General features: G+C 51.6%; 1 protein-coding gene and 1 long non-coding RNA gene across 8 annotated transcripts in view; one reads left to right on the top strand and one right to left on the bottom strand.

The window, feature by feature from the left end:
- The window catches only part of Ccdc13 (coiled-coil domain containing 13), a 41,892-nt gene extending 27,147 nt beyond the window's left edge, over nt 1–14,745 (top strand). For 2 of the 7 annotated variants that reach the window (XM_006511904.3, XM_011242925.2), the window contains exons 12-17: nt 2,148–2,275; nt 3,205–3,288; nt 4,095–4,217; nt 11,718–11,866; nt 13,229–13,343; nt 14,130–14,745. In XM_006511904.3, coding sequence (XP_006511967.1) covers nt 2,148–2,275; nt 3,205–3,288; nt 4,095–4,217; nt 11,718–11,866; nt 13,229–13,343; nt 14,130–14,289 — 759 coding nt within the window. In that variant the 3' untranslated portion in view covers nt 14,290–14,745. The other 5 variants (XR_379845.2, XR_379844.2, NM_028384.1 and 2 more) reach the window with 5 other exon arrangements.
- Nucleotides 806–8,876, bottom strand: Gm51698. The gene is made up of 3 exons (XR_003948281.1): nt 8,395–8,876; nt 7,673–7,765; nt 806–1,601 (listed from the first exon to the last, which is right to left on the bottom strand). It is a non-coding gene; the product is annotated as a predicted gene, 51698 (long non-coding RNA).

Below are 14,745 nucleotides of genomic sequence, written 5' to 3'. Positions count from 1 at the left end.
CCATAGCTCCCCTTCTGTCCTTGTCCTCCATATGCGCCTCTGTCCCTTGAGCACTGGGTCACTTATTCTCAGCTCTCTGACCAGTTATAAGTCCCTGTAACTATGTAACTGTCACCCACCACAAGCAGAATCTTCTCTGACCAAGGCTGAAACCAGCACAAACCTATGGGTAAAACACACTTAGGAGGCAGTTTGATACCATGTAGCAAAACAGCAACAAAAGATCCCTCCCTGTGGGTGTGACCTCCCCAGCCATAGGCTTTGTCCACGTTTACTGTATCAACACAAATTGTAGCCTGTGGAGAAGGGCTCAGATCCATCCAGAAAGCTATTGGCTCCCCAGTAAGAGTCACAGGGCTGCTGCACCAGGGGTGCATTTTGTCTGGCGGGCTGCTGGTGTATCTTACAGGGATGGCAACTAGGTGTGACCTTTGACAACTGTTCTCCTCCAGCATCCTCTCCATCACCTTCTAGCACTATGAAAGCTAGCCAGCAAATGGATACTCCCAGCTTTTCTCCAGCTGTGTGATTGATTTCTCTGTGTCCTGCAACCAAAGAGTGTGGTGTCTTCATCAGTAGGATCTTACCAGTTAATTATGGTAGACAGCTAAGAGCAATTGCTAATAACAGCAATGCTATTGACACCTGCCGGTCTCTTCAGTTTCCGTGTGTGACCTGTGGGCTCTGGTAGCCATGTTACCCACTCATGCTCTTTCCATGTGTGACCTGTGATCTCTGGTAGCCAAGTTACCCACTCATGCAGTCCTTTTTATTCTTTATTATTATATTTTTAATTAGCTTACAAAATAGCATTTCCGTCTGGCTTTTTCACAATCCTTGGTTTCTGTTGTCCCCTTCCCCAATCCCTGCTTAGAGCTGCACACTTGAGGATTCTCCTCATTTCATTCAGATCCCGGCATAAACTCCAGTTCTTGCCATCTCTCCTGAGTCTTCCCATCAACTTCCCCTTCCTGCGCTGTCAGCTCTCCCTCAAATGGCCCTGCACACCGTCCCCTTCCTCCGCCTCAGGGAGCCCTGTGCTGGGTCTTGGGCCTCTCTTAGCTTCCAGGTCTCTCCAAGCTACTCTCTCCTCACACATGTGCCCTTGTTTTCCCCTGAACTCCCCCCAAAGACACAGACTACAGGGCCTCTGTGCCTGCTGGGGGGCCACATACTCCAGTGTCTAGGGAGGGACTTGGGAGTCTGCTCAGGGCTGCTTACAGTCAGGTGCCTTTAGGAATTCCTCCTACAGGGTGCTCACAGGGACAGCAAAACCTTCTCCCTTTAGACCTATCCTGGTGGTGACATGTTACAACAGCCTTGCCCTGTGTTTCTTTTGAGAGCCCCTGGCCTCTTCCAGCTCAGGCTGCCACTGACTGACTGGTCTGCTGTGTCCAGGGTAGCCTGGGGCTGTAGGACCAGCTGAGGGAGAGGTCTGGGCATCAGGTGGTTGGGGGACACCACCTTGCAGTCTTCAGCCCTAGTATCCTGGGGCGGAGCGCATGGAGACTCTGGCATCATCACCTCACTCTGTCCTTGATCCAGCGGGATCTTGCTCCACTCACCCAGTGTAGTCGCACCTTCTGGTTTTCTCAGAATTCCTGGGGACAGTTAGAAGCCATACTCACTGTTGTCCTTTGCTGATGGCCTAACCTCCTGCTAAGGATCGTCTGGTACCCGAGAGAGGACGAGGCTAATAGAGAGGCATTTGGGACGCTCCATTTCACACAGCCACTGTCCCTGCAGGCATCTGATGGCCAGGCGTTAGCTCTGGTGCTTACACTGACCTCTAGTCACACTGTGTGTGTGTGTGTGTGTGTGTGTGTGTGTGTGTGTGTGTGTGGCTACCTAGGAAAGCGGCCCTCACAGGTGTCAGCTCCTACCTGTCTGTAGCCCTGGCCTGCACTGTCCCCATATCTCCCTGTGGCCCTGGCCTACACTGGTCTCTCTGCAGCCCCCTTCTGAACAGAGGCATTGTGTGATGTCTTTGTTATGCAAGCTGTGTCTTTGCTGCCCAGGCCAGCTTTCACCCTGAAGAGAGACTTCTTTCAAACGCTTGGAGCTGGAAACTAGCCAAGGCACCCTGCGGCCTTCCCCTGGCCTCTGCACCAATGCTCTGACATCCAACCCACATCTGTTCCCTGCAGTATCTTCACGGTAAAGGAGGGGGTGAGGGGGCCAGCCCCGCCGATGCCAGGTTCCCTGAGGACCAGACCCCGATAACCAACTCTCCAGCCTCAGCAGGCGATCATGTTGGCAGGCTTGGATCTTCCCGGTAAGGAAAACACAGGATGGAGGATGGAGGGAGGGACTGTGAGGACTTGGGTACTGTCCAGAGAAACAGTATCCCCACCTCCTCTTCTGGAAGGCCTTGAGTGAATTGTTTTGTTTTATTTATTTTGAGACAGGATCTCACTATGTAACCCTGGATGGCCTCAAACTCACAAAGGTCCTCCTGCCTCTATCTCCCGAGTGCTGAGATTAAGTCATGTGCCATCATCTCTGGCCGTTTTGTTTTTCCATACAGGGATCAAGTGTCCCAGACTGGCCTTAAAATGACTCAGAGCTCCTGATCCTTCTGCCTGATCGCATGTACACACAACACATATATACCACACATACATATACCACATACACACACCACACACATGCACACATCACACATATACACATACACCATGCATAGTCACACATACCACACACCACACACACATATACACATACCACACAGACACACACACCACACACATGCACACACACCACACACAGACACACACACCACACACATGCACACATACCACAAACTACACACCACACACATGCACACACACCACACACTACACACCACACACATGCACACACATCACACACTTTTCAGATGGCTGCCCTGCTGCTGTTCTATTTGAAATCTTCCCCTATTCTCTTGGCTCTTCATGGCAGGAAGGCACTGTCAGCATGGGTGTCATCACTTGAAGCACCTGCTGACGGCCCCTTTGCAGCCTCAGAGCCCACTTACTCCAAGGTCTGTCAGACTCACTGCTGTGGACTGCTTGGGGTTCTGTTTTATCTTGAGCAAGGAAGGGCAGTCAATCCATGGGGAAACTGTGAGGCCCATGTGGCTTGCTGCATGGGCTCCCTCGATTCCTGTCCACCGTGAGGTGCAGTGTACCCACTTCTCTGTATGTCCCTTCTGCCTGCACACAGCTCTGTGACCAGCCTGGGCCATACACTTGTGGAATCTGCTCTCACGAGGCCTTCCCTGCCTAGTCCCCATGGGACATCGCCCAGGTAGGAATGCAGAATCCCTTAGCTCTCAAACCCTGCTCAGGCCTGAGGCCAGGTAAAGCCCCAGCATGCCTCCAGGGTTGTATAAGGCCAGAGAGGCTGGTGGTGGGGCCATCTGATAGAGTTAACAGCTTCAGAGTCAGAGCTTGGCCCTGATGGCCAGGCTGGGGAGTCAGCATGAGATTCCTGGCCCAGCCCCACCTTCCACGGCCTACTCTTACCCACTGAGAGTCCTTCTCCAGAGGGAGCACCCCACATCATGTGGGTCCCCCACACTAAGTCACTGATATCCCCTCAGCTCTCTAGCTTCTCCTCGGTGGATATAACCAGACTCAGGGCTTAAATGCACCCTTTGTTCTTCTTGTGGGCTCATAGACAAAGGATGGCTTGTGCTGCCCGAGACCTACCCACTATCCACTGGAGATCCTGCTGTCATTAACCCCCTCCCTCATGGAGGTCAGCTCAGGATCCAGACCAAGCCTCCAGTGGGCCCACTCTCACTTGAGGTTTACCATGTGACTATAAAGCAAGGTGTCCTATTGTTGGGCTAAGTCTCCCAGGAGGTACCTGTGACACTTCAGGCCAGACACTGATAGTTCAGGGACCTTTAGCCAAGGGAAGTTACTTGACTCTGGCAGGGAACCATGCCCCAGAAGCCACATCCTGATAGACAGACCTAGACATGGTAGCTGGGTTTTCCTCTCCTCTAGCCATCTCAGAACCTCTGAGTTTCCCAGTGCCTCCTGCCATTGTATGGGGATATGTATGTTTGAACTTCACATGACCTCTGTCCTCCACTCTGGCCCCAGGTTCTCGGACTCCCCAGAACAAAAAGGCTGGCAGGCACAAGCTGCAGAAATGAAGGCCCTCTGGCAGGCTGCTGAGGTGGAGCGGGACCGGCTCAATGAGTTTGTCACTGTGCTGCAAAAGCGGTAACACATGGCACCTAACCAGCTCTCCTCACTGCGGGTGGGGACTGGGCTCCCTCACAATCACAACTCACGTGCCCCTCCAGGGCCCACAGCTCTGGGCTCTGTCATCCGGGGAGGACTTGTTCTCAGGGGCAGCCCTGCACACTCAGGCAAATTCAAGGAGATTAAGCTCTGTCAAATGTAACCATCTTCCCAGAGCTACCAAAGAGGCTCATGGAGGAAAAGATACAGCCTAGCCTGATGCTAGTAGTTGCTAGGAACAGGAAGGTAGCTGAGGTGAGAAGCTGGGGTTTCTGAGAGGCAATAAGGGGTGTGCAGCTGAGGTGCCCAGGAGGTCCAGCTGCCTCCAGAGAGTTGCTGACAGAGTCCACTCACTCAATCAATGCCCCTGCACAAGTGACCCAGCTGGCAAGAACTGCAGGTACCCAGGCCAGCATGTGGGCCAGCCATGTGACCTCCCTCCTGAGAAATACAAAGGATACCAGCAAGCTTCTGTCCTCACAACAGTGTCATATGTCAGTCAGAGCTCTTTGATGACAGATAATAGAAACCAGTTCTGCCAAACATAGTAGAAGGAAGACCTGGAAAGTACTGGAAAATGCCGAGGAACCAGAACTGAGAGGCAGGGAGCAGTCTCAGTAGCAAGAGCCTAAGGGTGACTGTCCTTGTGAGAGTTTTAGCTCCTTGACTACCCCCAGACTGCAGGTAGCTCCAGGTGCTCACAGAATTAGGGGAGGAGGCTTACCAAAGGAAAAACGGGCAGTGCTACCAAGGGAGCCAGGGCGACTGGTACCTAAGCAGGAAAAGGCTGTACACGCAGGGTCTCGGTACAGAAAACACCTAATCTCTGTATGATTGCATTCATGTCTGTCAAAAGGCAGCCATGCTCTCCCCCTGGGCTTTGGCCTCCATTCCCCTAAGTTATGTCTGTGATTGGAGGGGCTTTGAGCACAGTGGTTGGTGCTTTTGAAATCCTGTGCCTCACTGAGAACTGTTCGACAAGATGTCAGCTCATCATCTACTGGCACTCCCATGGTCTTCTCTGTCATAAGTGGAGCAAGGTGACTCACACCTCCCCCCCCCCCCCCCCCCGCCAAAGCCTCCACCTGAAGTGGGCTTTCCTAGGGCCTCCCTCACAGGACTAGGTCTAGGGTGAGACAGGAAATCAGCCGAACATGTATAAGGCAGGCAATCTGTGAGTCACGAGCATCTCTGTCAGCTGCTAGGAGCCCTCAGGTTCATTCTGATGCCCTGTTCCACTTGGGGGCTCTGTGAGACTGTCCTCAGACCCAGCAGCCAAGTTACGTTGTCTTCCTGAGCATCAGCAAAAGGACCCCCAAGCACTGTCCTGAAGCCAGGCCCTTCCACGTCAGCCTTTCTTGCAGGTAGCCTGGGCTTCCTCTGTGTAGCTCTCTGTCTCTTCTGAGCTCCCACAGCTTCTGGCTGCCTCAGCCTGGTGCCACCTAGTCCCCAACCTCTGGTATCCTGGAGTTGTGTGCTCAGCTGGGACCCCCACCACCACCCTGGGGTGCAGTCGAGAGGATCCCCACTGATGTATGCTGTGGAAAGTTGGGTGAGCCAGCCCACCTCTGCTGTTTTCTTCCTCTCTCAGACTTGAGTCCAGTGTCAGAAATAAGTTATTTCTTAGATTTTTATCCATTTCTCTCTATAAAAAAAGTTTTAGTTTTTATCTATTTAATTATGGATGTGTGTAGATGTGGATGTGTGTGCCTGTGCATGTGTTGATATGTGTGTGGATATGGATGTGTGTGGATATGTGTGTGTGCATGTATGTGTGTGCGTATATGTGTGTGGATGTGGATGTGTGTGGATATGTGTGTGTGAGTGTGTGTGTGTGTGTGTGTGTGTGTGGGTGTGCGTATATGTGTGTGTGTGCGTATATGTGTGTGGATGTGTGTGCGCACACATGTGTGGGATTCTGGAGACCTGACTGGGGTTGTAAGGCTTGGTTGGCAACAAGTGGCTTTACCTGCTGAGCCTTTTCTCGCAGTGCTTAGAGCGAGAGGGCCGACTTCCATGGCAATGCCACTGGTCTCATCTCTTTTTAAAAGAACACCGTTGGCTTTGGTGTTGTGTTTTGTTTTGTGATAACAGTTCAAATGTAGCTTGGGCTGGCCTTAAACTCATGGCCCTTCTGCCTCTGCCTCATGCCCCCAGCCCCAATATTGGGTATTTTCTGTGTCTTGCCCCTCATTCAGGATGAGCTGAGTTTTACCCCTTTCTCTGCAACAGGCTAGGACTCTTCTTCTTATAGTGATGTCTTTTCTAGCATAAAGCTCCCTCAGCCATTCAGTGGCTCCCATTCATACTGCATCACCCCTGGGTTCTCACTCTGCACCCCCTTTATTGTTCTGATGTTTCTCTTCCTGCAAGTGAGCATTCAAGCCCCAGTTCACTTCCTCCCCCTCCCACTGTGTACACTCCAGTCAGGGCCACTATAGAAAGAAATGTCAGCTCTCTGGGCCTTTGTTTTTAAAAATATTTTATGGTGCCTTTCTCTTGAATGAAAACCTAAGAGAAATTGAAGGCATAGAATTCTAAAAGGATGGGAGAGCCATAAAAACTATTCTATTAACTGTATTTTGTTGCTGCTGGTGGTATTTAACATCTGTTTTTTGCTTTGTTTTGTTTGTTTGTTTTTTGTAGCCCAAGCTGGCCTCCCTAGATAGGTGAGGCTGGCCCTCCTGCCTCTCGCTCCCCAGCGGCATCCATCCATGCTTGCTCACTGTCCTCTTTTAACAATGTTAAGCTTACTTAGTTCTTTAAAAGTCATTCCCATCATTGGTCACCAGAGCAGGGGAGACAAGAAATGGATGACTGAGGCAGCTGAGTCTACTTGGTCACTTCCAGGCCAGAGAGAAACCCTGCCTAAGGATGAACAACAAGGTTGACCTGTCGCCTCTGCATGGGTTAAGCACACATCAATATACACATAAACCCTCCACACACACAGACAAGCACACATGTACACACACACACACTCACACATGCACACACACTCACAACATATGCACATACACACACCTACATACACATACACATTCACAAATGCACACACACATACACACACATTCACAACATACACACATACTCACATACACATTCATACGCAGCATGGTGGTGCACGCCTTTAATCCCAGCACTTGGGAGGCAGAGACAGGCAGATTTCTGAGTTCGAGGCCAGCCTGGTCTACAAAGTGAGTTCCAGGACAGCCAGGGTTATACAGAGAAACCCTGTCTCGAAAAACAAAAAACAAAAAACAAACAAATACCCTCACATGCACACTCTCTCACTATATGCACATGCACACACACTCACACACATACACTCACACACATATTCACACACACATGACATGCACATACACACTCTCACAACATGCACACACACACACAAACACATATACACACTTACATACACTATGGAAACTCACATCATGCTTTCCCATTTTCTGTGATGCCAGCTTTTGGTTTCTTAAGTCCACGAGTGTAAATGGAACCCACAGTTAAGCAGGACACACACATTCCTGAAAGAGCAAAGCAAAGCAGAAATGCAAGGCCCTCCTTCCCTGTGAGAGTCGGCGCACATTCCTGTTTCACTCACCGACAGAGTGACAGCAGCCTTGGATTTGTTTGCTTTTACATTTTTAATTTGTCATAAATATTTAAGTTGCACCATACATTATGCATAATCTCTGCCCATTCCACTTTCTGATACCCCATGAATCTTCGCTCCTCATCGAGATGGGTTCTCTCCACGGCTGTGAGTTGATCTCACGGCTTCCCTAGTTTACTTTACATTCCTCAGTCTGAGTTACTGGTTTCTGAGATACTTTCTTGTGTTTATTTATGTCCTCAGCTTACTTAGTTTTTGTTTTGTTGGTGTTTGTTTATTTGTTTGTTTTTGAGGCAGGGCCTTACTCTGCAGCCCTGGCAAGCCTTGCGCTTGCTTACTGGGTAGACCATGCTGTCCTCAGAGTCCTGAGCCTCCCCTCCCTGCCTCCCAGGTGCTGGGATTAGCGGTGCATTTTGCTTTATTTTTTCTGTGTGCTGGGGATGAACCCAGGGCCCTGGACTTGTTAGGCAGGAGCCCCACCAGCAGCTAGCTACACCTAGCCTCTAGGAACTTGGAGGATTGCGACCAGCGGTGACTTACCTGCGTGTTTATCCCCTGCAGAGAGGATCTTACCACCATCCCTCACAGCCTTCCAGACAGCTCTGATGCTGAGGATGCTGGGTCTCCAGGGGCCACGAGGTTGTTTTGTTTCGTTTCATTTCCATATGTGGTCATCCTAGTGAGTCTGAAGTGTTATCTCAACGTGGCTTCGGCTTCCCCAGTGCTAGCAGATACCGAACGTTTCTTTCATGTGCAGACAGTAACTCTTATATCTTCTTTGAGGCATAATACGTTTTGCCTACTTTTTAATGAGGTTGTCTTGAATCCTGTTTCTGTTAAATGGCAGACATTCCTTTCTTTTCCTGGAATTCTTGTATTGTTTGAAGACAGCAAGTCTGTGGTGACTCATGAAGTCATAAGAAACTCTCTGGGCTTGAAGGCTCAGGGTTGTCCCATGACAGACATACATGTTCTCTCTCTTGCTCTCTCTCTCTCTCTCTCTCTCTCTCTCTCTCTCACACACACACACACACACACACACACACACACACACACACACACACATACACACACACACGTGTGTATGCACACATGCATACCTGGATGCATAACTGTATATGTACACACACGCACAGGCACACATATGTGTGCACACACACACAATCACACTCAGTGAGTGGCAGACCTAAGAAGCTCTGGTCTCTCATTAGTGTAGGGAATTTGCTTTGCAGCTTCTCCTGAAGGCTTTGACGTCCGCCTGGTTTCTGAACTGTCGTTGCTTGTGTAGAGGATCCTTTGACCCTGCTTGTCTGTCATTCGTGAGTTCACTCATGACCACCCTTGTTTGTAAACTCCTGCTCTGGATTCCAGAGCCGTTCCTTCCTTTATCTTCAAGACTGTGGGGTTTTGTTTCATTTAGGACTATCATATCTGTCAGGAAGGGCAAGGCCATAACTCTTACTGAAAGCCCTGGGGCATTCCTGTGTTTCCTCCAGTCAGGAGGGGAGCGTGCCTGTGCTTATCTTCTTCAGCCTGACCCTCACCTACACTTCCTGTGCTGATGCCACACGTTGCTGCTCCGCCCTGGGCACAGTGTGGGTCCTTAATTGGGTTCTTCTCTGGGGATTGTGGTAGCAGCCAGGAACAGTCTCCATTCACAGTAGCTCCTCCTGTCCCCTGATGCCACCACCTTCCTTACATGGAGACAGCGGTCTTCATGGCATCCTCCCCATTCTTCGGTGATGCTTCTGTGACAGGAAAGCCCGGTGAAGGTCCAAGCTGCTCATCTGCTACATATGTATAGGAGTCTAGGTGACTGTAGGGCCCAGAAAGCTGTGGACAGGCAGAACTCACACACCCTTTCCCCACATAGCCCCAGCAGGAAGCATGTGAGTCCTCACTGTAGGTTTTGGAGGCGGCTGAGTTTGGGGCGTGGGTATCACTCACACACCATCACTACTCTGTATACTTGCATGACTGCAGGCACCTTTCTGCCACCCAGGCGACACCCCACAGGGCAGGTCCTTGGCCTTGCTATAAACCTCTACTAGCATAGATACGGACCAGAGCCATCTTGCTACCACGGCAAACAGCAGCCAGACTAAGCTGTCTGTCATTTTCTGATCCTGACCCTCGCCACTCCATCCTGTTGTCTAGGACCTCAGTTCCATCCACTGCAGACAGGAGCAGGGCGGCTCATGGATGCCGCCATTTAGTGAGCTTACTCTTGTCATTGTGCTATCTGCTTCCTCAGGGCCGTTTTGTTTCACTGACCCTGTGCCCCACAGAGCAGACAGAGTCGATTGAGGTCTGCGGTGGCCAGCTGATAAAGCCATCAGTAGCCACAGGAGGCTTCTGTCCTCATGTGCCTTAGGAGCTGGGGGTTCACTTCGTTGTTTAGCTGCCACCATGCTGGGCAGCTCAGCTTAGCTCAACTGCGCTGGCATGAGCACAGGTCCACTCTTCCATCCAGCCTTTGAGTTCGTGTGCATCTTGCTTTTGAAGATAACATGTACCTTGTGGCTGCTGACTAGTTAAACCAACAGGCTAGTGCCCAGTTTTTGGTTGGTAATTGGATTCTTTTCAAGTTTCTTGTTCTTCCAGTCCTTCATTGTCCCCTAACCGACACAAAAGATAATTCATTCCCCACCATCTGCCACGGACTTCGGGCTGCAGCTTTGATCTGCACCTATTCCTGTAACCTTTTGCTCAGAGTAGATCTCAGATTCCTGGCCTTCTGAGTGTTTAGTGGCACAGAAACCCAAAGTGCCTCACAGAGCCACAGCGAGGCCTGTGGGGTGGAACAGGCTGCAGTGTGAGACCATTAACCAGGCTCTCCCAGGGCCTTGAGTTTGCAGCGGACGTAGAGATGTGAGAAGCCTATGACACTCACAAAGTCCAGGGAAGTCAAGAAGTAAGGATGCATTGAAGGGTCATCCCAGTGTACCTGTAGAAGGCAGGGTGTGGTGTCTCTCTCTGCCTGGGAATACTTTGTACTGCATCATGGGCCCCAGAACAAGATTATCCACTCACTTCTGCCCATGAAAGCAGGGGAATCTTTGTACCTGGGGCCTGAATTCATGGCAGCTGTGGGGAACTCTCAGGTCAGCGGGATTCAGAGGCAGCTTTGAGGATGGAGGGGACAGTCTGCCCTTTGAAGCCAGCCAGAGGCAGGGAAGAGGCAGCTCCTGGTGCCACCATGCTTTGAATGATCTTGGAAGGGGATTCCCTCCCCGCCCCCCCCACACCACCACCAAGGACTCTAGATAGAAACGCAGGTCACTGTATTTCAACCTGTAGTGCATGGAGCCTGCTGCTTCAGACTTATAGAGCCATGAGACATTAACTTTGTGTTGTCTTCAAGCAACTTTGTACTAATTTTGCTCACTAATATTTGTTGGTTTTGTGATAGGTGTGTTATAGCAGCAATAGGAAACAGATACACCGCCTTGTGTCAGCTCAGCCCAGAAGGGGAGAAGTGACTGGGTTTGATAGGGGATAGCAAAATGAAACGCAGTCATTCAGAACGACAGGAAGCTAAGACCTGTTTAAGCCTCAAAGCTAGGCACGTGGACATATGCACGGTGTGGCAGAAAGTTCTAGAGGCAACCACAGAAACACCAGAGAGGTGGTTGCTCTGGGGACAGGGGTTGGGAGCAAATGGGAGGGACACCTGCCAGGTTTGCATCACAAGCCTCAGGGAACTATGTGAGTTTTAAATGCCTGTTCTGGTCTTAGTGCCATGAACATCAAGAAAAGGGTGACAAGCTACCACCTCCATAGTGTGTCTACCACTGTGGGGTCCGAGGACTGGATATGCTGGCACCTGCCTGCAGAGTGTGCATCTTGTGTCTAACGGCCAGGGTGGAGGAGAGCAGCAGCAAGCTGCTAGAAGCTGAGCGGAGACTGCAGGAAGAGCGCCAGCGAGCTGTGCTGTTGGAACAGCACCTGGAGAAGATGCGCCTAGAGCCATCCAGGGCCTCGGTGTCCCAGAAAACTAAGAACAAGCCAGGTAGGAGCCCAGGAGGTGACATAGTCTCAGGAGCAGGCAGGCACCTGTGTTCTTCATCAGTAAGTGTGGGAGCTCTGTGTGTGTCTGCTGTGGAGGACTTCTTGCCCCATGTCCCACCGTGGCTCCCAAAGACTCGGGTCCCAAAAGGTGTCATCTAGGAGCCTTAGCATGAAACGCCAGTGTCCCTGCTGCATGCCCTCAGCTACTATCCCATGCACCGGCTGCCAGAGCCTTTGCTGGGTCCTCAGCGAGCATAATGGAGCCCGGATCGAGGTTGGTCTTGTGCAGACTTGGTCTGCTGGGCCAGATTGTAAGTAGGACTCAGGTGGACTTTCCATGGCTGGGAGGCCCAAGTTCCTCTCTTGGGTGTCTCCTGTCCTTATCTAGGTAGCTTCTATCCTGTGGTCCAAGATGCCTGAAGGGCCCATGTGGCCTCTGCCACTCACTGACCTGTTTGAGAGCACAGCTCTCCTGCTCTCTCACCTGCCCCAGGAGAGCTCACGAGACAGTCATGTTGTGAAACCACCTCCCTGAGCAGAGGTGAGAGAAGGGAGGAGGCCAAGTACACAGAGCAGGGACCAGCAAGCGTAAGGATGTGGTGGGAGCACAGCCACATTTAGAGGCTCAGGAAGGAGGCAGGAGGCTGGGGCAGCAGGGTGCAGTAGGAGATGGCTCAGAGGTTCCTAGTCGGTGACCCAGTCACACAGGCTCTGAGGACAAATGTGAGTCCATCTGTCCTCGCAGTGCCAGGGACAGTGCTGTTCCCTTGCTTTACAGGTGAGGAGGCCTGTGGTTTACCCAAGGTCACACAGCACAGATGAACGCCAGTGCTGCTAAGGCTGGAGGTTTCCTGAGGCCGTTTTAGCTCAGGATATATGATGCCTTGACATTGTCACCCAAGGTCACCAATGGCTTTGTTCTCTTCCTCTATGGCTTCTGAGCCTCATCACTCTAGTCACTTCCTAGTATAAAGCTGCTGGACTCAACAGAGTCAGTAGGGAGCCAGGGTGTGGGGGATCAGGAACAGTGGCAGCCTAAGCTTGGGCTCGGCTCTCAGGCCAGCCCTAAGGTCCTACCATCCACCCTTGGTACAAGCAAGTGACAGAAACAAGGGGCGGAGGTGGATGGCCATGTGAGGGCCACTGTGCACAAGCAGGCAAAGCCAGGGCTGGGCTGGGGCAAAGTGCAGAGGGCAAAGGGCAAAGGGCAGAGCCTGGGCTAGAGATATAGAGAGCAGCCAGGAAAGGCTTCTAAGCAGAGGCAGCCCCCGCCCCCCACCCTCTGCCCCCTGGGGAGGGGAGGGGGAGGGAGAGCTTGCATAGTTCTGACCTTACTACAGAGTGTGTCTGCTGCTCCTCACAGGGCCTCCTGCTGCCAACACCAAGCCTAACTCAGCTGGAAGTGCCAAGAAAGACTCATCCTCCACACAGCTCTGCGATATGCCCATGGAGTCCCAGATACAGGAGCTGAATGCCAGGTGCTTCCTGCCCAGCCTTCTGGAAAGGGTAGAGACTCCTGGATGGAGGCTTCCTGGGCAGAGGGACCGTGTCCCTCTCCCTTGCACTCAGGACCTCTACTTGCCGGGAAGGATGCTTGTGCTAGGACTGGCCTGTGGAGGGTTCCACAGTGCCCCGATGACCCATGGTTCCAAGGGAACCTTTATCAATCCCGGGCTGTGCTCTTGTGTTCTCCAGCAGTTACCTGTAAGGAGGAACTGAGGGGCCAGGTACAGCCCAGGCAGCTGAGGGCTGTCACAGCAAGCACAGAGCCCTGGCTCCGTTCCCAGTGCTGTGTACAAGGGTGTGGTGGTGCACACCTGTAATGTCAGCACTCAGCAGTGGTGTAGCGTGGCAGTCAGTTCAAGCTCACCCTTGGCTGCAAATGGAGCTGGAGTCCAGCCTGGGAAACATACAATCCTGTCCAAAAAAAAAATCCATATATATATATATATATATATATATATATATATATATATATATATATATATATATATATTACATACACACACACACACACACACACATATATATATATATATATATATATATATATATATATATATTACATACACATATATAGTACATATATATATATTATAGGGGAAAACAAAACAAAACTAGGAATCTGGGTAGTTGAGGTTACTGGGGGCTTCTGGGTCAGTACTGTGAATAGGCTCAGATGCGTGAGAATCTTGAATCCGCACCATAGCTTCTTCTCCAGGCCCTGGGCCCAGTGCACTCAGCCCCGTCTCCCTCTGGTCCAGGCTGGCCATCCAGATGGAAGAGAACGGAATACTGAGGGACGCCCTGGGCAGTGCCCTGAGAGGGAAGGAGGAGGACTTCCGCATGTACCACCAGACCCTGGGCCAGGTGAAAGGGGTCTTCCTGCAGGCACTACGGCAGCAGAAAGCCAACAAGCAGTAGAACACAGCTGTTAGCTCAACTCCTGGAGGACCAACACTTCAGGTTCAGGCAGCGCTCACTCGGCTCCTCCTAGAAGCGGTTTGGTGTCGTAGCAGAGCAGGCAAGCTGAGGATACCTGAGCAGGGGCGGAGCCAGCCAGGGGCGGAGCCAGCCAGGGGCGGAGCCAGCCATTCCTGCCTGGTGGCTGGTGCGTTTCCCTGAGCAGGTGCTGTTGTCCTTCCTTGCCCTAGGGCCTCTCTGGGGCCCTGGGATGCTACTACGGGCTCTCCACACATAGATGAGCCCCTCGGTGCTTCCTGATGGCTCATCCACCTGGAGCCATCTAGCCCTCCCCTGTAGCCCCTCACTCGGCCCTAGCACCCACTGGCCATCCTGCTGTGCCCAGCCTCTCTGTGTACTTACTGCACAGGGCAGAGCCCTGAGCTTGAAATAACAAGTCTACTTTCACAGTCACGA

Source organism: Mus musculus, chromosome 9, assembly GCF_000001635.26.
Source record: "Mus musculus strain C57BL/6J chromosome 9, GRCm38.p6 C57BL/6J".
Lineage (NCBI taxonomy): Eukaryota > Metazoa > Chordata > Mammalia > Rodentia > Muridae > Mus > Mus musculus.
This window is presented reverse-complemented; position numbering and strand designations above follow the sequence as displayed.